General features: G+C 38.5%; 1 protein-coding gene across 3 annotated transcripts in view; it reads left to right on the forward strand.

The window, feature by feature from the left end:
• Positions 1-22579, forward strand: part of kif2a (kinesin family member 2a) — a 146868-nt gene that overhangs the window by 91392 nt on the left and 32897 nt on the right. For all 3 annotated transcript variants that reach the window (XM_060830311.1, XM_060830301.1, XM_060830292.1), the window contains exons 10-16: positions 2424-2514; positions 7160-7223; positions 7350-7441; positions 11086-11228; positions 13292-13496; positions 14082-14192; positions 22378-22445. In XM_060830311.1, the coding sequence (XP_060686294.1) occupies positions 2424-2514; positions 7160-7223; positions 7350-7441; positions 11086-11228; positions 13292-13496; positions 14082-14192; positions 22378-22445 (774 nt within the window). The remainder of the gene's footprint in view (positions 1-2423; positions 2515-7159; positions 7224-7349; positions 7442-11085; positions 11229-13291; positions 13497-14081; positions 14193-22377; positions 22446-22579) is intronic.

Consider the following 22579-nt stretch of genomic DNA (forward strand, 5'->3'; position numbering starts at 1 on the left):
CTTACCTTGCCCAATCCTATTTCTCTAAGGTATACAGATGGGGAACTGTTTATGTGTAAACATAAAGCCTTTGTTTCATTTTTGCAGTCACTCTTGTTTCAGTAACAAACTCCCAACCTCTACCACTATCACTAGCCACATAACCACGTGCAAACATACACACCCTCTATCTCTTTTTTTGCACTGAATTATTTGAAATTCAGTTGATACATTGGCATTCATCTTAAAGGGATTTGACTACAAATATTACGATTTCTTGTACCTTGGTGAGACCTAACCATGGAGTATTATGTATTTGGTTTTCTTATGTAAAGAAGGATGTATTTGCCATAGAGGGAATGCAGCAAAGCTTCAGATTAATCCCTGGGAAGGCAGGAATGTTTTCTGAGCAGACTAGGTTTGTATCATCTCAAGTTTTGAAGGATGACAAATGATCTTATTGAAGCTTACAAAACTTTTCATAGGTCATGAGAAGGAGGACCTAGGATGTATTCCATGGTGATTCCAAAACCAGGAGGCATAATCTAAAATGGCCTATCCCTTTGCCTTAAGATTGAGATGAGGAATTTTTCACTCAGTACTAAATCTTTGGCAGTCTGTACCCAGCAAGGATCTTTGAAGCTCAATCATTGAGCAAGTTCAGGACACAAGTTGATAGGATTCTGGAGACTAATGACATTAAGGAATATAGAGGGAAAATGGCATTGAGGAGATATTAGCTATAATCTAAAGTAACAGAGCAGGTTTGATAGGATGGGTGGCCGACTCCTTGTCTTGCGTACCCCACCATTAGAGACTGTTTACCTTCCAAACACCCATGCGTTGGAATTCTGTTACTATATATCTGCCTTTACTCCTCTTTTAATCCATCTCTTTTACTAAGATTTTTTGGTTGCTATCTAATACCACCTCTTTTTGGCAGATTATACCTCAGTAAAGCACTTTTTGAATTTTGCTTCTGTTATAGGTGCTGTGTATGGGGGCATTTTCTCTACTTTAGTTATCGAATAAAAGGGACAGTGAGAGTCTGGACGTTGAAGTTGTTTGGTCACAAGGAACTGAAGGTAGTGTTGAAAGGTGGTATTTGGACTGGAGGAAGGTCAGCAGTAGGATTCCAGCTTTTCTAAAAAAAATTATTAATGACCTAGATTTGTGAGATAAGACACAAATTTAAAACTTGTGTATGACACTAAACTTTTGTGAATTGGGAGGAGAGTGGTAATAGACTTCAAGAGATAGGTTGGTTACATGTATGGAGACATAGTAAATGATATTTAATGCAGCGATATATGGAGTGATGGGAGCTCATAGAAAATAAAGTGGATGTGGGATTTGAGGAACCTGACAGTATGTACGGAAATCATTGAAGGTAGCAGGACAGATTGGGAATGTGGTTAATAAAGTGCAAGAGATTCTGGGTTTATTATTTGGGGCTTGGAACACTAAAGTCAGGAAGTTGTGAGTGAACCTGAATAAAACTAGTTTGTCCTCCGGTAAAGTATTGTGACCAATTCTGGGTACCAGAATGTCCTTTTTTAGGAAGGACATGAAGACTTGAGAGATCAGAAAGGTTTCTTAAGAAGAGTTCCAGGGATGAGACTGAGCTTCTCTTTAGTAAAGAGAAAATTAAGAGGAGATATGATAGGTGTGCAAAGTCATGACATTTGGACAGAGTAAATAAGGAAAATCTTCCCATTTGCACAACGAAGCAGGGGATATAAGATATGCTGACTGGAAAAGGAAAAAGTGATGACATGAAGTAAAGTCTCCAATGTATTGGCTGCTCAGGAGGTGGGCCTACTTGAGTGCTTAGTGGTTGTTCAATCAATATTGCAAAAGAACATTTGACAGCGATCTGAAGAGAAAAATTGTATGAAGTGACAGAAAAAAGGCAGAGAAATGTGACAAGAGAGTTGCTGGTGCAGAGCTGATATAAAAGTCTGAATGAATATATGCTACAACCAAATTACAGTTCTTTGAAAGTAACCTGTTGAGGCTGCCTAAGTCAAATGAAAATTTCAATGCTAAGATTGATGGATTTTGGGTTGGTAAAGAGATGAATGGATATGGACCAAGACGGTTGAATGTAATTAAGATACAGATCGATCATGGTATAATTCAATGGCAGAACAGGTTTGAAGCACACTCCTGTTCTTGTGTTTTTGAGAAAAAGAGAAAGATCAGAGAGAAGAAAAAGCAACTGACATACCTGCCTATTGAACAGTCTCTCTCTCTGTCTCTCTCTCTGTCTCTCTCTCTGTCTCTCTCTCTGTCTCTCTCTCTCTGTCTCTCTCTCTCTCTGTCTCTCTCTCTCTCTGTCTCTCTCTCTCTCTCTGTCTCTCTCTCTGTCTCTCTCTCTCTCTCACACACACAGAGAAGGGCTCTTGAGTGCAAATTTTAAAACCTTTATTTTTGGTCCTTAGATTTACAGCTAGACCACTGGTGGAGACTATATTTGATAGAGGAATGGCAACTTGCTTTGCATATGGTCAGACTGGAAGTGGAAAAACACACGTAAGTTTTTTTTACAATCAAGTTATATCATCTAACTGTAGTTGGAATTATCATAGAATTTTTACAGCGAAGAAGGTGGCCAATCAGATATTCTATCCGCAACGACTCTCCAAATAAGTAAATCACCACGGACCATTCCCCCACTTTCTCCCTATAACCCTGCACACTTCCCTTCTTTTTCAGATAACAATCTAATTTCCTTTTGAATACTTAATTCACACTATCACCATCACAGTGAATTCCACATAATGCAGTGCATTCAAGACCTTAGTCGCTCACTGCATGAAAATGCATTTGCTGATATTACTTATGCTTTTTAAATCTATGCCTACTCATTCTTGATCTATACGTGAATAGGAACCACTTGTCTATTTACTCTGTCCAAATCTCTCCGCTTCCTTCTCTGCAAGGAAAACTGTTCCAACTTCTCCACTTTATCTTTGTCACCACTTCTGTGAATGTTTTCTGCAGTCTGCAATGCCTTTGTAATGTGGAAATTGACGAAAATTCGTTGTTGTACTCTTTGCCCTTATTGCTGAGTCTCAGGATACTGTATGCTTTACTGACCGCTTTCTTAATGTGTCCTGCTTGGTGGCTTGTATATGTATATGTCAAGGTCTGTCTGCTCTTGCACCCCCTTTTAGAGTTTTTTTTATTTTATAATATCTCTCCATGCTTTTCCTATGATACCTCTGAAATCCAGTAAGACTTTTCATCTTGAGTGTAAAAGCATGGTTGTGTATTTCTATAGACAGCTAAATATGAGCTGAGTTTACTTCACTCGCTCAAGATTTGCAGTTACTCAAGATTTGTATAGAAACTTATCCAAATTTTCCATCATTGTGTCCCATCATCTTGTGGAAAGTATTTTGCTAATGCTGCATATTCAGTTTCCATACAAGCTGATAAATGAGGTGAAATGTAAGTTTAAGCATATTGTCATAATTAATCTGCTTGGCATTGACTAAAAAATCTATTTCATCTCTTGATCTCTTTGCATTTTTACTCTGGTATTTTCTGCGAACCACTTTTTGATCCATTTGCTTAGCAAATAGTATCTTTTTGTTAAGTAAAATTGCAGATGCAGTATATCTTTTTATTGCTGCATTTAACTTGCTAGGTATGTCATTAATCCAGTGTGCTCTTCTAGTTAGTGGAAGGAAGTAGAATAAATACTTAGGACTATCATCTTCAGAATATGTTAATAGTAACTAATGAGCAATATCAAAGACAATATAGCAAATTACAAGAGTTTACAGTTTTTTTAAAGGCAATATATGTCACTTTGTACTGTCGGAGACTTGCAGTATTAATGACATACAGCTTGGCACAATAACGTCCTGTTTCATGAGATGTTAGAAACATCTCTCTAGGTGTCCGATCTAAATTCAGTTATTATCCAGTTGAAAATTATTTTAGACTTTAAGCCATCTGCTATTATTCTAGCTGGTTGGCTGATACGGTGAAAAATACAACTTCCAGACACTAAGCGAACCAAAGTTCAACCACAAAGAAAATGTAATGGAAAGTTAGAAAAGTGATGCAGAGTGGTTACATTACAATGTTTTGTACTCTGGCTTCCTCTACAAACCAAATACAGTCTAAATTATTGTTAACTATTAATTTATTTAGCTTCCTTAAAGAGAAGTCTTGGAAAATAATTCATTTTTCCATCTATGGTAATCAACTTGAGAATAGCTGTTCAAAATTTTATGTCAAAGTATTCACCCATCTTTTCTGAGGGATCATATTTGTCATATTATACTTTATTGCAGTTCATACATTGTAGCACCAGGGTGATTGGGGCACTATTAGTGCAGCAAAGAGTCAAACTAGTCTTGAACATATATGCAAAGATTCTCTGTCTAATAGAACAATGACAGCAGTTGTTCTCAGGAAAATGCCAGCATGCCCACATTCTGAAAAAATATTCTAAATATGATGCAGTTTGACATGGAAAAGCATGATAGATTCTTCAAAGAGAAAAAACAAGAATGGTACAATGTGCTGAATAATAATAATGCTAAAGGCTATACAAGAGACCAAAGGATTCAACTTCTTAATTCTTTGAAAACATATGTTCATGGAGAGAAATTGATTAAACAGCCAGTAGCATTTCGAGCTTAATTGTAGAATCCTGGAAGGTATGCAGCATGAATGAACCCATTCAGTCCATTGGGTCTGCACCAGCTCCTTGAAACAAGAATTCAATCCAACTTCCTGCTCTCTGCCCTGCAAATATTTTCTCTTGGGTGATCATCCAGTTCCCCTGTGAATGACATTTTTGTATCTACCTCTTGGACAATGCTTCTCATATCCCAAAGTAAAAATGACACTGTTGGTTTTCCGCAATTCGCTTCAAATCTGTGACCTGTGGTTCTCCCTTCCTCTCCAAGTTTCACTGCTTATCCCTTCAGCCCCCCTCATAGTTTTGAACGCGTATAATATATCTTCTCTAACCTATTTATGTAACTGAAGTCCTTTATCGCTGGTGCTGCTATCAATTTTTTTTTTGCATGCTTTTATTTTCCACATCTTTTTCGAGTTCAGTGCCCAGAACTGGATACAATACTCCAGTTAAGACTGAACTCTTGGGTTCATAACAGCTTCCTTGCTTTTGCACAGCGTGCACCTTTTTGCAAAGCTTAAGATCTCGCATGACATTGAACTATCTTCTTCTGCAATATGCCAACTTTTATGAACAACAACCAAATTCTACAGTACAAATTTTGGAGAAACTCAACACTCTCTTTGCCATGCTTGTGAAGCATGTCGATAGATCTCCCTGAACAAAGGAAACAGTTCAAAAGGATGGAAAATCTTTACATCACAGTAAGTAATGCCCACAAGACAAGCCTCAGTCACTCCCTTACAGTCATGTGCCACTCTACACAACGCAGTGACCACATCATTTCCAGAAACAATACAATGAAAATCATCCCTTAATGTTCAAATAGGTTTTTTTTAACTACACTGAGTCGTCAAAATTCCAACTGCAATATTTTGAATAGGATGATGATGCAAGTGTAAATTATCTCTGAATAATAGGAGATGACCATGTAAATGGCTCTGAATGGGAAGGGATGGGAATGTAAATTCCTTACAATCTACCAATAAGTCAGAGGCATCCCACCCTAGCCTCGGGACATCCAATTTCCTGCAGATGAGCAGAGCACATGAACTCATTAATATCATACAATGGCTTCTCTTTAGCCCATTTAGTGTCTGAATTCCCACTTTTTTTGCTATGGATTTGATAGTACCTTCTTCCTTGGTTAAGACAGATGCAGTGTACTTATTTGTTCCATTAGATGTACTCGCTTCTTCCATCTGCAAATTTCATGTTTGGAATGGTACCAATCATCGGGAGCCAATTTTTCTATTTATCTGTATCTATAGAAAACATTGGGATTTTCTTCTATGTTAATGCTTGTCTTGTGTCTTCTTATTCTTTCTTTGGTTTTGTTTCCTTTCTCACTCCCTTCTGAAGGTTTAATTGTTCTGTTGCAGTTTTTTTTCCTGCAATCTGATTCCAATTTATCTGGAGCAGGTTTGTTCTCAGCTGCACTGAAATTAGTCTGACTTGAATTAAATATATATTTTAGATTATGTTTTGTCCTTTTCCCAAGTTAACCTAATCTTCCCAATACAGTGTTCATTAAAGGACATTTAATGGGAAATAAGTAATAAACCTGTAAAATGTATGACAATGTACCACAAAGACTACGTACAAGTTTGGGCATCCAGTTATAGAAAAGATGTCGACGTAGAGTCATAGAGATGTACAGGTCAGAAACCGACCCTTCGGTTCAACTCATCCATGCCAACCATATCCTAAATAAATCTAGTCTCATCTGCCAGCACTTGGCTTATATCCCCCTAACCCTCCCTATTCATATACCCATCCAGGTGCATTTCAAATATTGTAATTGTACTAGTCTCCACCATCATTAGATTATGTAGAGTGCCCAAGATGATGTCTGGCTTTGTAAATTACTTGTTACGAAGAGAAGCTAGTCATTTTTAATATATTTTATTGAAGCATGAATAAGTAATTAGAACTTTAAAAAATTTAAAGAGTAAAACACTATTCTCCTCAGTTAGCACATTAATAATGGACTAAGAGAAAGTGAAGATGCAGATGCTGGAGGTCAGTGTCAAAGTGTGGTGCTGAAAAAGCACAGCCAGTCAGGCAACATCCAAGGAGATTTTGTTTCACATTAAAATATCAGAAAATATTTTTTGTAAGTACCTACGATTGCGTGTCTCTGGAGGGGGTAGTTTAAGCTACTCTGGACTTTGACTTTGAAGTCAACTCTCCTGTTCCTTGGATGCTGCCTGACCGGCTGTGCTTGTCCAGCACCACACTTTTTGACATTACTAAAAAAAAGCCTTTTATAAATTAGTTAAGCTAAATTCTAATCTGGAATATTACTTAAATTGGGAGAAAGACGAGCAAATCTTGTGTTTATACATTGTAAAAGATAGTATTAGGAATTACATCAATAAGTTATTTATGCAAATTATACTTTAGCACCCCTCTTCAAAAGTGATTAATCACAAAAGCTGCAATTCATATTTATTTAGGTTTTATGTTGTAATTTCGCATTCTGTGATTTAATATGTCTACCCATTGAAATTTCAGACTATGGGTGGTGACTTCACAGGAAAAAATCAAGATTGTTCTAAAGGAATATATGCCCTTGCGGGTGAGACTTTTGTACATAACTTTCTAAAGCATAATTTATTTTTGAAAAAGCAGTATTGATTTGATGTTTTTGCATGGTAAATCTTTCTCTTGTATATCTCTCAAATTTTTATCAACTTTGTTACAGCTCGGGATGTTTTTCTCATGCTGAAGAAGCCAAATTACAGAAAAATAGAACTCCAAGTATTTGCAACATTTTTTGAAATTTACAGTGGTAAGGTAAGCAAGACATTTTTAACTTCAATAAAAAGACTTCTCCATTAAATTCAATAATTTCTGGGGATGAAAATTTTGAATACTGTTCTCATTTTCAAAGCAGGGGTTTTTGCAATTCAAACTTTACCTGTAAATGTAAATTCAGCTTATCGAAGTTATGTTTGGTTAATTATATCTAAAAAGTCAACAATGATTTATTGCAATGATTGTATTTTTAACACCAAAAACTTTCATTTGTAAGGCATTTCAGGACACTTCGGAAATAAGCGCATGCATATGGTCATCAAGCTGGGAAAGGGCAAGTAAATGTTTGTTCAGAGAAATGGACTTTGAGAAATTTTAAAAAGAACATGTTGAGGAGGGAATCCTAATAAGCAGGGCCTGAGTAAATGAGAGCTTTGTTGTTCAGTGTTGGATTGTAAGGAAGGGAGAAGTGAACAAGCCTAATATTAGAAATGTAAAGCTAGGGTGGGGCACTGGTATGGAAGGACATTTTAAGATGATTTCAAACTTAGAAATATTGGAAACTAGGGAACCAATTATGATTTAAGATAATAAGCTTGTGTGATTTAGAGTTAAACCGGATACATGTAATGTTGGAAAGATTGAAAGAGGGAAGATAATCTCAGGGATTGCTCTGACCAGAAAAGGGGGACAGTGATGGAGGAACTCATTTCAACCAAGTCCCCACCCTTTTCTCTTTCCTGCACGAGGCCTGAGCAGTTAAATTTGTCCCCACTTGCCTAATCTTTAATTATATGCTGCAGGTCTAAAATAATTGGATACATAAGGACCTTAGAATCAGGGCAGGCAACGGGCCGTAAGCTTCCGCTAGATCTACTTTTAATTGTTAAGGAAAGAACTTTGGCCGAGGCACTAGCAAAACGACTTTATCTCCTTCAAGTACACCCATGAGATCTTCAACATCCACCACAAAAGATCAGATGTTAAACTAAAATTTGTCAAATTCCTGACAGGTTGAGGGCTGATTGGTGCTCAAAAGGCCAGATGGAAATTTTATGGTCTGCCCACCTACAAACGTGCCAATAGGCCCTGTTAAATTCTGCCCGTTCTGTTTGGAAGATGATCAGCCCTTGTTTCTGAAATAAGTGTTTCTATGTAAAATTTTTTTTTTTTGCCTTTTATTCCGAAATTAAGTTCAATGGCAAAAGATGCTGGTAATTCCTGTTGCCCCATCTGATCTGCGAAGTTGACTTTGAAATGGCAAACAGTATCAGCCTGCATTTTGCAGTGAAGCAATCCACAAAGATTAAGTGTCCTCTTCTTGTTAATTTGGATGTGGTTCTAAAACAGAGGGAATTTTTAGGTGTTCAACAGTGGAGATCTAATCGAACAAGATAAGCAGCCTTATTTTACTTTTTGGTTTGCTGTGTGTTAAAAATACTTTGAAGTATTTTTCACACACAGCAAACCACAAAGTAAAATAAGGCTGCTTATCCTTCACTTGCAATTACATTTTAAAGTGAATGAAATACATAGATTATGGTAGAAGTTGAAATGTATAACTTTACTTTTAAAGGCTCCTGAGTGAAATACAATATTCCACAAATAATGAAATTTCATTTCAGGCCTAGGCAAGCTTTAGTAAGAGTACATTTTGAACTCAGTAAAGGTTTAAAAATCCCAGTTATATTGTGTTCAGCGAGTTAAAAGTTTTATCAAGAGTTTTAACAGTGACCCTAACAATTTTAAGGGCAAGTTCTCATCAGTTTAGTGATTTCTAATTAGTGATGATCTTATGTGAGGTGACTTTAACAATACATTGTATGAAAAAGTATAGAATCACTGTGAGCAACTCTGGATTTCTGAACTTAACAGCATGAGTGGACTGCAGAAGTTGCTATCTCAGAGGAATAATGATAATGGACACAAGCTGTATAGTCATCATTCTTATTGCAGAATCAAGATGATTTATCTTTCTATTCATGTCCTTTTCAACTGCCACCCAGACCAAAAGTAGAAGGCACCAATACAGATCTGCACCTTGTATCAGCCAAGTTCTGAGAATAGAGCAACATTAGAATAATTGAACCTCTGATCTTTTGTGGATATTGGCGATCCCCTGGCTATCTTTGAAGGAAATCAAGAAATTTTACTGGTGCTTTGGCAAAAAATTCTTACCTTAACTTTTTAAAAAAAGTGATCATTTATTTCATAATTGTGCAAAATTTGAACGACACGTTTGGTTACAAGGCTAGAAGGGTCATTTGTGACCTTATGGATGGGTGTTTCTGTTCTGTTGTGCATGATCTCAGGACCAGTTAAGGAACCTATGCTCAAAGTTTTGAACCATAGCCAACAACAGCATCAATGAATTATGAGTGGTGATACCCACAGTAGTTAGAACCTCCAGTGATGAGTACTCAGCAGGTTCTTGTTCCAGAAAAGGGATTATGTTCTCTTTAAGTTCACAAAAGGAAGGCAATGGGCATTATCCCCTTGTGTTTTTTTTTCCCTGGTTATATTGGTTATTTAAATTGAAAACAGACTTTTAGCAACAACTGAATATGATAACACAAAACGATATGATGTAGAGAAATGAACAGAGGACTTGTCTTTGGGTATATCACTGCTTATTTGCTTACATTGCAACACTGCAAATTGTTGAATTGCACAGGACCAGTTTTTGGACATTGTAAAATTTGCAGGTGCTATATGGATTGGCTAGTAGAATTTGATACCATTTTTGTGACAAGAATATTGCATGCTAACCTTGCTTAATTTCTAAGTTTCATTTCAAAATTTAGAAGTAGCTGCTTATGGATTTCTTTTATCTCACTGGTCTTCAGAAATCCAGAAAAAAAAAGGACTTAGAAGCTAGATGTTATGTTTATGCTCAAATACTCTAGATTTTGTATTATTTGAGATGCAAATCCCTCATGAAAATGACCATGAACAGCACAGTAGTTGCATTCAATGAGAAGTTGCTTAGTTTCTTTAGTCAAATTAGGCACACAATAGCAAAATATGATACAACAGTAGACAAATTGTATAGCCAATTTGAAAATGATTTGGAATACATTGGTGGATGGCTAAATGCCATTCAGCCTTCTGTGGCAGTCAGATTCATTATGGCTTACAATAGCTGTCTCTAGTAATTAGGAATAAGCAACAAATGCTGCCCTTGACAATGATGCTTACGTTGCATGAATGGGGAGGATAAGGCTGAGAATGAGGCCAAATCAAATCTTGATTTGTGAAGGGAAAATATCTACTATGCAGGAATGGGCTGGTAATGAAGATGGTGCTATGTCAGTAGTGCCACAGCACCTTAAAGGGATACCTATTTATGATTTTCCGTACTTTTGGATTTACCTCTTCTGGCAGATACTTCAAAGAATGAAGCATGTCGATGCTCAAAGATTGATGGAGCCCCATAAGTTATGTGCTTTGTCTTTCCTTTCATGAGTAATTAACTAAATGTTGAACACATTTTCTCCAGGTCTTTTTTTTGTGTATTTTGCCAAGATTTAATTTGAAAAGTGAACTACTTTTCATCAGGCGTTTTTTAACTATAATGTTTTGGTTTGAATTACTTGAATAAGGTGACTACTTGAATTTTTAATTGCTTTCTGTACGGTCCTTTGACAGCAAATAACTTGAGTTTATTGTATTTTTCTATCCAGGTATTTGACTTGCTTAACAGAAAAGCTAAGCTAAGGGTGCTGGAGGATGGAAAGCAACAAGTTCAAGTGGTTGGGCTTTCTGAGCGTGATGTTAAATGTACAGAAGATGTTTTGAAACTAATTGAAGCTGGCAATAGTTGCAGGTAGGTTTACCTTAGAAAAGTAGTGTTTTTATGTTTTGGAAACTTTGAACTTTTTTTTAGAAGAAGGAAGAGTTCACTATGTCATTGTTACCTGACTTAACTTTGATTAAAGATCCAGCTGATTACCAATGCAATATCTGTCTGAAATATTAAACATCAATGAATTTCTATATTATGTTCATAAATTATTAATTTCCTTTTTTATGAGGAAGCATGATATTGAGCTGCATCTGTGATGGCATTCTGTGAAATCATGGCTGATCTGATTACTGTGCAATTCCTCTTATTCCCTAATAATCTTTCACCCCCTTCTCAAAAATCTATTTACCTCTGACTTAAGAGTTTTCAAAATAATTGCTTTCTTAAAAGACAATGGAAGTAGAGCTCCAAAGATTCACAATTGTCCATAAGAAAAAAAAATCATCTTTTCTTAAATGGACGATGCCTTATTTTGAATCACCTTAGTTTTATTTTCTCCCATAAGTGAAAACATCCTTTCCATGTGCACCCTAAAAAGACCGTCCTATATGTTTCAGTTAAGTCACTTTCTACTCTTCGAAACACCAGCAAAAACGAGCCTAGCCTGTCCAACCTTGCCTCAAAAAATTATGCCCATTCCAGGTATTAGTCTAGGTAAGCCTTTTCTGAGTTCCTTCCAGTGCGTTTACATCCTTCCTTTGATAAGGAGACCAATACTGTATTCTCTGTATTCTGTATCTCGATGTAATCTCACAAATGCCAAATATATTTAAAACAGCCCCCCTATTTTTGTGTTCAATTCCCTTTACAATAAACAATAACCTTTTATTAGCTTAAATGATTACTTGTACCTTCAAATTATGCGGGTGCTGTGAGCTCTGGAATCTCTCACCTTTTAGATAGTGTGCTTTCTTTCAGTTCTTTGTCCCAAAATGGACACTTTCACATTCTTACACATTGCATTCAATTTGCCAGATCTTTGTCTACTTTTTTAACCTATGTTATGAAGGTCTAAGTATATTAATCCTGATTTGTTATATGACCTGTTCCAGATGCACACATATTTTCACAAGTTTTGTAGAAATTAAGTTGATGATAAATATGAACTAAATAATATTTAATGAAAACAGTGCTTTTCAATTGATCTACTTTTGGGATGCCAGGTTGTGACGAGTTCCTCCCTCTGTTCTATTGACTGAAGTTCTTTTTCTATCTCAGTCGTCCTTCCTGTGTATTAAACTGTACAGATTGTTACCTTTTTTAATAATTCCGAGATTATTAGCCCTGTGAGGTTTGGCTTAACTTGTTGTGTAGCTCTTCATACTGGCTACGTAGAATCTCTTTTTTTTTCTCTCCCCCCCGCCTTGCATTCCTGCCTTAAGTATCCCCCTAACTGCCTCACTCACATCATATCTGTTCTCTTCCATTCTCCACTCTCCCCACAGTAATAAATACCATTTTACAGTCCTTGGAGAATGCATTACAAATGATCATGCTCTCCCATGAAGTGTTTATATGTAGCAGTAGTAAGATCTAGGTGCAGACCTTTTGGAGAGAGAAATTAGATTTGACACTGATCTGTAGCTTTTCAGTATCTTTCACTACTTTATAAAACAGAATTTTTCTCTATTCATTAGAATGGTGGAACGTGTTTGAGACTTGTGCTGACTTTTGAGAATTTGTTGTCTTTAGAATATATGCAAGTGAATTATTTAATTTTCTTCAATGAAGAGTATGAATTCTTAGTTACTGAGTGTCTTCAAAACATGAGTCCCAGATTTTTGGTTCATGTAAGAAAGAAGGTTTTCTGAGGATATTGTGGAAGGAGTAACTGAGTTAGGAAATTAGCCATCTCACTGAGTGGCAGAGCAGTATTGAAAGACCGAATAACCACCACCTGCTCCTACTTCTTTGCTGAATTGTGCAGGAAATAGGATTTTCTTGTAAATTAATAACTAAAAATAAATCTTAATAAATATTTTCCTTTTAGATTCAGATAAAATTACCAATTTTATAACCATTGAAGAACCTTACGGTTTGAAAGGCCAATTTATAAACAAGGTTGTGTTTTATTTATGTTCTAGAACATCTGGTCAGACATCTGCAAATGCTCACTCTTCAAGAAGTCATGCAGTGTTCCAGATTATTCTTCGTAGAAAAGGGAAAATGCATGGAAAATTTTCATTAATTGATCTGGCAGGAAATGAGAGAGGGGCAGACACCTCTAGTGCAGATCGTCAGACACGACTTGAAGGTGCTGAGATTAACAAGAGCCTTTTAGCACTCAAGGTAATTCAATGCAACAACTTCTGTGTAAGACAAAGTCATGTTTCTCAGTCAGAGCCGAGGACAGTTTTTTTTTTAGAAAGAGATCCTTTTAAGATTTTGTGAAGTCTCTCAGCCGGACACAAATACCTTTTTTGCACTGCTTCAATTGAGGAAAACATGTTGTCATTAAGCTTTGAAGTTAGCATTAAGTAATGTCTACACTAATGCCAACTGTAAAGATCCAGAAATTTTCCCACCACTCAATTGGGCCAGCAGAAATGACCTTAAGATAATCAAATGGGGTTAGATCAGCATTTTTTTTTTGCAGTGTTGCAGGTGGCCAGTTGATTTATTTTTGTGTGCAGCCTATGCATGGGATATTTCATTTGGCAAAGACAATGGAGAGCCTTCCTGGCTGATGCACAATCGCACCTTCATATATATTTTATTGTAGCCATTGGTATGGATCCTGCAGCATAGCTGTTATGAATTTCATTTGTTGCCACTAGGGAATTGGTTTACATTACAGAGGGGATTGAGTATTTGAGTATTACTCAAATGTTTAGAGTATTTTTCTCATTTTTAAATGAACATGTGTAATTACAGGAATGTATCCGAGCCTTGGGTCGAAACAAACCTCATACCCCATTCAGAGCAAGTAAACTTACCCAAGTGCTAAGAGATTCTTTTATTGGAGAAAATTCCAGAACTTGCATGGTATGTAATTTAGTGTTATACATTTTTAAGGATAGTTTCTTAGTATCTATCACTTAGTCAAAATGAAAAAAAAATCTGATTTCTATAATATTGTTGTTCAAAGAATTGTTCTCATTCAGTTTGTGTAAACTAGTTGCTTCTGTCTTGTACTGCACTCAAATCCCTCTCGGATATGATGATATAATAGAGTATGTTTGTAGCTATTCGTCCTCCATTGTTCCACTTAGATGGTTATTCTGCATATAAAATAGTCTGGAGTCCAAATTTCTGCGTAAAGAAGATGCAGCAGAATCTGTTCAGAAGTTGTTTGATGCCATACCCGTTTTTCAACCTAACTGAACAGGCAATGTTAACTCAGAAGCACAAAAGCTAATTGTACTACCCCACCACTGAATCTGGTTAACAGTAGTTAACTTTACTCTACGGAATGCTAATATCCCATCACCAAGTCACCATTTATTTACACATGGAGAATCTGTGACTGTGATCCAGCCCTGAGTGAATAGGATGCCTGACACTCCTGTTCTTATTTGTCTACAACAGCTTCCTGATTGGGGTTGTTACTTTCATCCAAACAGAGCTCATGATCTATGAGCTGCCACTGGGTGACCTTATTACAGTCACTTCCTCCCTCCCCCTCTGATTCCAAGGACATTGGTCAATGTTTTTTTTATCCTTCTGGGGACTTTTAGAACTGGGTCAGGTTCCTCTTACTCGGTCTCTGACGGGCAGCATGTAACGCTTGCCTCTTGCACCTGGTGCATCACAGAAGAAATTCATTCACTTTTTCAGGCAGCAAGGATACCAAGGCAGTGACATCCACTGTATCCATTTCACATTCTGACGTATCTTCTGTAACAGTCAGAATGGTGGTCAAGGAGCTGGATACATTTTGCTCCTGCACCTTTTGCAAGTTTGCAGCTTTCATATGTTCCATGTGCTTATTCAAGACCGTCGCACGCACCTAAACTTTATATGTCACTGGACCTGGCCTCACATTGATCATGTCTCTTACCCATGCAGGGCCATTCCTGTGGTTCCTACACCAACTTCATTGCCTGAAGTAAACTCTCTCTATTGGTTAGTGCAGTCTTGTGACTGGTATTGGCATTCTTGAACCCAATTCAACAACCCATCCCCTCCTCACCCTGGTCTGGGAATCGGAATCAGAATCCGAATCCCTACATTGTGGAAGCAAGCCCTTCAGCCCAACAAATCCACGCTGACTCTCCGAAGAGTAGCCCAGTCAGGCACATTCCCCTACCCTATATTTACTCCTGACTAATGCACCTAACGTATATATCCCTGTACACTGTGGGCAATTTAGCATGTCCAGTTCACCTAACCTGGCACAGATTTAAGCTGGTGATTAGAGTTGAAAAGTGTGGCACTGGAAGTTCACAGTAGGTCAGGCAGCATCCGAGAAGTAGGAGAATTGACACTTTGGGCAAAAGCCCTTCATCACGAATGTCATTCCAGGAGTCCATATGTTGCAAAAGATGTGCACAATGTTTCTGTTGTCGTCCACATATTTGATGAATAAACTGTGCATCTCCAGTCACTTTGAATGGGCATCCATAATGACAAAGAACATTGAGTCAATGAATTGACATGCATTGTTGTCATGTAACCGAGTCCCAACCATTCCCACGAATGTGGGGAAGCTGACGGGTATTTTTTGTCCTTGTTGGCAATCTGAGTACAACCCCATCAGTGTGGCTCTGTCTGCATCCGGTTCAAGTTGCCAGATATAACATCTTGCTAGCAACTTCATTTTGCAAACCCCTGGGTAACCCAGGTGGAGGTCAACCAGTATGTGGCAGCGACTTTTGGTCGGGACAGTGTCTCTTGCTCCTCATAATAATATGTTGTCCTCCACTGGGATTTAGTCTCTCCGGGTCCAAAACGGTTTTAATTATAGTTGTGACCCCATCATCAGCTGTCTCAGTTTTGCCAGGACTGGATCATTTTGTATCCAAAGTCTGATATTGTCAGCTTTGACTGGAAGTGTGTCCAGAAGATGTAAACCATTACGGATTCATCCAGTGGTGGTACCACTGGTTCTGTATCTGCCAGTGGGAGGGTAGTTCAGTGCAGCTGCATTTGCTGCTTGGTCTCCGGGACGGTGTTCCAATTTGTAATTATTTGCACTTAGAATCAGAGCCCACTATTGAATTTGGCCTGAAGCTATGAGTGGCACTGCCTTATCCTCTAAGTAGACCTAGTAGGGGTTTGTGGTGTGTTATTATTACAAATTTACATCCGTAAAGACATTGGAACTTCCTGGCCCTAAATATGACCGCCAAACCTTGCTTCCCTCTATCTGGGCATACTTAGCTCTGCATTTGCCAAGTCCTGGATGCATATACTATTGGGCATTCCTCTCTATTGGGCCACCTATGAGCTAATACTACCCCAATGCCATACTGTGAGGCACTTCACATCACTTGCTTGGAAACTTAATGAGTCAACACCTTTGAGGACAATATCTGTTTCTTCAGTTCCCTGAAAGCACTGGCTTGGCTATGTGACCATTTCCAAGGCTGACCCTTTTTTTAAAGAGTTGATGCAAAGGGGGTGGTGGGAATTGTTTTCTGGTCAACATACAAGGTGGCTTTGGCTTCCTAGGCCTTCCTGAAAGACTTTTGTATATTCAGTTAGGACTTCACTTAGACATCCATTTCCTAATACAAAGATGTTGAGGCAATCTAGATGAATCTTTCTCTACCAATTTTGCCCATCACACTTGGGTCCGAATGTTTTACTACAATCAGTGGCAAGTGAACCAGCTGCTTCTCATATGAGACTGAAACCAAAGTTGCACCCTTCATCTGTCAAGGGTCCCTGATATGGGTTTTCAGTCAAGCTAGGTCTTGTGCAAACTTGAGAGTTGGAGTCGACCGCAAATTTTGTTAAAGATTGGTTCTGCGATCACTGAAATAGCCACGCTGGTATTGATCTCTATTAAAGCCCAGTGACCATTTAACCAGATGTTTAATTTGGTTCGGATTTGGATGCTCCTCAGCAATTAAACTGTTCCAGACCAGATTTAGGTGAACATTCCAGGGTGTGCACTCTTCTGGATATCTTACTTAATTTAGGTCTTATGGGACTCTTTTGCTGTCTGAACACATACCAGCAATAACTACAATGGCTGGCCACCCAGGATCCTGAAGAACATTTTAACCATTTGGCTGAGGCTTGGCTGTGTTTTGGGGTTTTGCTGTGGGCTGACCTAGAGTTTCTGGTCATGATTTTTCCTGAGTGAGACTATGCAATTGCCTTCACTCAAATGGTATTTCCCAAACTCAGTCAGACTGGCGAGGGGTCCACTTCCATCGGAATACCCTGCGACTCATATGTTCTACTTGCCGCATTTTCCAACGATAAAGACAGTTGTAGTCTTGTTTGAAGTCCGGTTGGGCTTCTGCTATTAGAGGCTTTTACATGATCATATCATTAGTCCCACATACCAACCAATCTCTCAGCATCCCACTAAGGATTAAACCAAAGTCCCATGTTTCTCCAGTTGTCTTAGCCTAGTCAAAAATCCTGTTACAGATTCCCCCAGTTCTTGAATTGCCTAGTAAAATGAAAGTGTGTCAAAATTAGAGGCGGCTTTGGGTTGTAATATATTGTAACTAAATCTGCCAACTCTTAAAAGGTTTCAGTATCTGGTGCCTCAGGGAAAGTTAGGTTCCTAATGACTGAGAAAGCTCTGGGTCCACTGCCCAAGTGTCATTTGCTTGGGAAAAAAAAAATGCATTCTTTCCACATACTGGGCCCAGTTTTTGACAGCAGGATCAAACGTGTCAAGCTTGAAATAACTTCAGAGGCTGGTATATCATTGCAAAGTCACCCTTTATTTACATGGGCAGAGTCCATGATGCTGATCCAGCGCCCTCAGAGCCAGCTCTCTAAATGAACAAGATGTCTGACACTCCTGTTCTTATCTGTCAGCCAGGGATCCCTGATTATATCAAATTAACAGCCCTAGTCAGGAAACTCGTATTCTGAGATCCGCTTGGCTGACCTTGTTGTAATCACTGCACTTAAGACATGTTTGAGATTAAACATTTGCCTTCCTAAAAGTCAGTGATCCATCTCTCTGTGTACTTACTAACTGAGTCTCAATCTCTCACGCTGTCTCTTCCTCCATTACCAATACTTCAGCATTATATATGGAGTAGATAATATATCTCCATCCCAAATTCCCGATTCTGCTTTTTCATCCCTCTCTAATCTCTCACTTTCTGTCCACTTTCTGTCCACTTCCTGTCACGCACTTGTCTATCTCTCCATTTTCAATCCCTCATTGTCTGTCTCCAGTGGCCCGATGTATCCATTTCTCCCCTCTAATCCCTCACTCATATTTATCTCTCCATCTATAATGCATTATTTTGTGTGTCTCTGTTTCAAATTCCTGATTCTACCTTTCCATCAATCTCTACTCTCTCAATCATGCCATCTCGAATCTCACCCTCTCTCTTTCCATCTACAATCCTTCTCTGTGTATCTCCTCTCCAATCACTTTATTACACTGTATCCAATCTCTCATTTTGTTCAGAACTCTATTTCAAATCATTCACCCTCAACCATGTCTCCATTTTCTCACTTTGTCTATCCACATCTCCAGTTCTTCACTCTGTCCAATCCATCATTCTCTCTACCTATCTCCGAAACCTCATTCTTTCACACTCTTCATCTTCAGTTATTCATTTACTCTATCACTACACCTCTAATTATTCACTCTATCATAACACATCCAAAATGTCCATTCTGTCTAGCTTACCTGCAAATTTACTATCTGTTACTCTATGTCTCCATGAGTACATGAATTGGGACCGTTTGGAAGGATATGGGCCAAATGCTAGCAGATGGGAGTAGATTAATTTAGGTTATCTGATCGGCATGGATGAGTTGGACTGAAGGGTTTGTCCCGTACTGTACAACTTGATGACTCTAACTCAAGTTCCTCACTCACTATCTTTAACCATCTCTCAATTGTTGCATCTAATTTCAGACTTTCTTTTTCCAATTCCATCATAAAATTATTACTAGGTCTATCTCTTATTACTAGGTCTATCACCGTGGACGGCATGGTGGTGCAGTGGTTAGCACTGCTGCTTCACACTGCCAGAGACCTGCGTTCAATTCTCACCTCAGGCGACTGTGTGGAGTTTGCACATTCTCTTCGTGTCTGCATGGGTTTCTTTCGAGTGCTCCGGTTTCCTCCCACAGTCCAAAAATGTGCAGGTTAGGTGAATTGACCATGCTAAATTACCCGTAGTGTTAGGGGTAAGGGTAAATGTCAGGGAATGAGTCTGGGTGGGTTGCGCTTTGGTGGGTCGGTGTGGACTTGTTGGGCGGAAGGTCCTGTATTCACACTGTGTAAGTAATCTAATCTAATCTTTATCTCCAATTCCCCCACTGTATCTAGCATGTTACCATTCCATAAGTCTACCAATATCCTAATCCCCAATATAATCTCCATTTGGAATGTCTCTGTCTAAATCCAATTTCTTTTTCTGTTAGCGAGTTTTGAGAATATTTACAAAATACTTTTGCAAAAACTGTAACAAACACAACATTGAACAAACAGGTAGAAAACCAGCCACCAGGATACATGAATATCAGCTAGCCACAAAAGGTCATGAACCTCTCTTACTAGTATTCTTACATACAGATGAGGAATGGCACTACTTTGACTGGGACAGCACATCCATTCTAGGACAAGCCAAACAGAGACACGCATGAGAATTCCTAGAAGCATGGCATTCCAACTGGAACTCTACCAACAAACGCAATGACGTGGATCCCATTTACCACCCCCGAGACAAAGAACTGGAAATGATGTCACCACAGGAAATGGTGTCACCAATCCAAGGAAACCTAAACACATAAATAGAAAGCAGACCATGCCACCAGTGCTTCATCGGGAGGCTCACTGATGATGTTACCTAGTATGGTGCTGAAATGTCTGAAAACGAACTTTCCAGCTCAGCGAGTAAACCTACATCCTTTTTCTGCCTTCAGTGTTTCTCTCTGTTTCTTCATTTCTGATCCCTTGTTCTGTTTTTCCTTAAGTCTCTAATCCTTCACTCTTTCTATCTCTGCACATCCAGGTCCTCACTGTGCATCCCTCTGTTGCTAACTCTTCAGTCTTGGTATCTCTCCATTCTTTGTATTTCTCCATTTTCAATCCTCCCCTCACTTGGTTCCCTCATCATCAACTCCTCCCTCTGTTTGGCTTAACCTTTCAAATTCCTTACAGTCAATTTCAACATCTCCAATCCCTCATCATCTTTCAACTCCAATCTTTCGCTCTCTCTATCCCTCCAATTTCTCACTCTCTATCTCATCTCCACACCCTAGTTCTGTTGTTGAAAATCTGTCTCATTTTCCTCAGTCTTTATACCTCTCCGTCTCCAAATCTGCACTCATTCTATTTCTTTACCACCACTTCCTCAACCTTTCTATTTCACCATCTCCAGGACTCTCAGATGCTTCGTATCCTTTTTATTGTAATGAAATCCTGATTGGAAGGAATCTAAGCTCTGGTATGGCCACACTTGGAGTATTGTGTACAGTTCTGGTCACCGCATTATAAGAAGAATGTGGAAGCTTTGGAAAGGGTGCAGAGGAGATTTACTAGGATGTTGCCTGGTATGGAAGGAATGTCTTACGAGAAAAGGCTGAGGGCTTTTGAGGCCGTTCTTGTTAGAGAGAAGGTTGAGAGGTGACTTAATAAATAGAGACATACAAGATATTCAGAGGGTTAGATAGGGTGGTCAGGGAGAGCCTTTTTCCAAGTTTGGGGACGGCATACACGAGGGGACACAACTTTTAAAGTGAGGGGAGGTAGGTTCAAGACAGATGCCAGAGGTAGTTTCTTTACTCAGAGAGTAAGTATATGGAATGCTTTGCCTGCAACTGTAGTAGATTCGCCAAGTTTAAGTGCATTTAAGTCTTCATTGGACAGGCAAATGGACGTACATGGAATAGTGTAGGTGGGATTGGCTTCAGATTAGTATGACAGGGCAGCGCAACATCGAGGGCTGAAGGGCCTGTACTGCGCTATAATGTTCAAAACAAAATAAAACAAAACAAAGTGGCACAATCAGAAATTGACCCTAATGGGGTAGCCAGTGAGACAAATTGGTTCCTATACTCAATAAACATAAGTTCCTGGCAAACAATCGAAGCATTTCTTCAGAGGCAAGAATTTGAATCCTGCATCTGCAGTAACACAAAGGAAGCAGAACTTTTCAAAATGATGCATGATTACTCAGTCACTGTTACTCCGCTAGGGTATACAATTCTATTGAAACCAACATTTGCAAATCTTATTATAATAGTGACAAAGTCACGCTTGCAAAAAATAAAAGCCAACTCAAAGATCGGAAAGATGTTATGAAACTTAAAAGGGTTCAGAAAGGATTTACTAGGATATTGACAAGGTTGCAGGGTTTGAGCTATAGTGGAAGGCTGAATAGACTGGGGCTGTTTTCCATGGAGCGTCTGAGGCTGAGGGGTGACCTTAGAGGTTTATAAAATCATGAGGGGCATGGATAGGGTAAATATACATGGCCATTCCCATGGGATGGGGGTGTTCAGAACTAGAAGGCATAGGTTTTGGCTGAGAGGGGATGAATTTAAAATGTGTGTGTATAACGAACTGCCAGAGGACGTGGTGGAGGCTGCTACAGCCACAACATTTAAAAGGCAATCTGTATGGGAATATGAATAAGAAGGGTTTGGGGGGGATATGGGCGAAGTGCTGTCAAATGGGATTATATTTGTTAGGATATCTGGTTGGCATAGATGAGTCAGACCTAAGCATCTGTTTCCATGCTGTACATCTATGAATCTATAAAGCATTGGGATAAGTGCTTTCTATCAGTCTTCCTTCTATTTTTAAAACTTTAAAAGATTAATTTATTGATTTCAAGTTCTACTGAGCAACTAAGTCTCTGCTTTTGCTCACTGTTACCAACTTTTGACTGTGAATACAATCTGGCTGTGAAGATAAATAATTCTGCATTCGTGGTCTGAAATTGCAGTATTTCAAAGGGGTAGATTACCGGTGGTTTTTACTTCATCATGAATCTTGAACTGGAGATTGGTGAAAATTGTTGATGCATTTGGATTGATATGCAATCTTCTAAACTTTGTGCATTTATAGATCGCCACTATCTCTCCAGGAATGGGTTCATGTGAGAACACACTAAACACACTTAGATATGCAAACAGGTATGATTTTCAAAATCAAGTAAATGAAACAAAGTTGCCATCCCCATTTTCATATTATAAAGTAAGATCTTATCTGGGAGTCTTTTAATGTTATTTACCTAACTTAAATATTGAAGCTATAAAATTCTGTTTTG

Source organism: Hemiscyllium ocellatum, chromosome 1 (assembly GCF_020745735.1).
Source record: "Hemiscyllium ocellatum isolate sHemOce1 chromosome 1, sHemOce1.pat.X.cur, whole genome shotgun sequence".
Taxonomy (NCBI): domain Eukaryota; kingdom Metazoa; phylum Chordata; class Chondrichthyes; order Orectolobiformes; family Hemiscylliidae; genus Hemiscyllium; species Hemiscyllium ocellatum.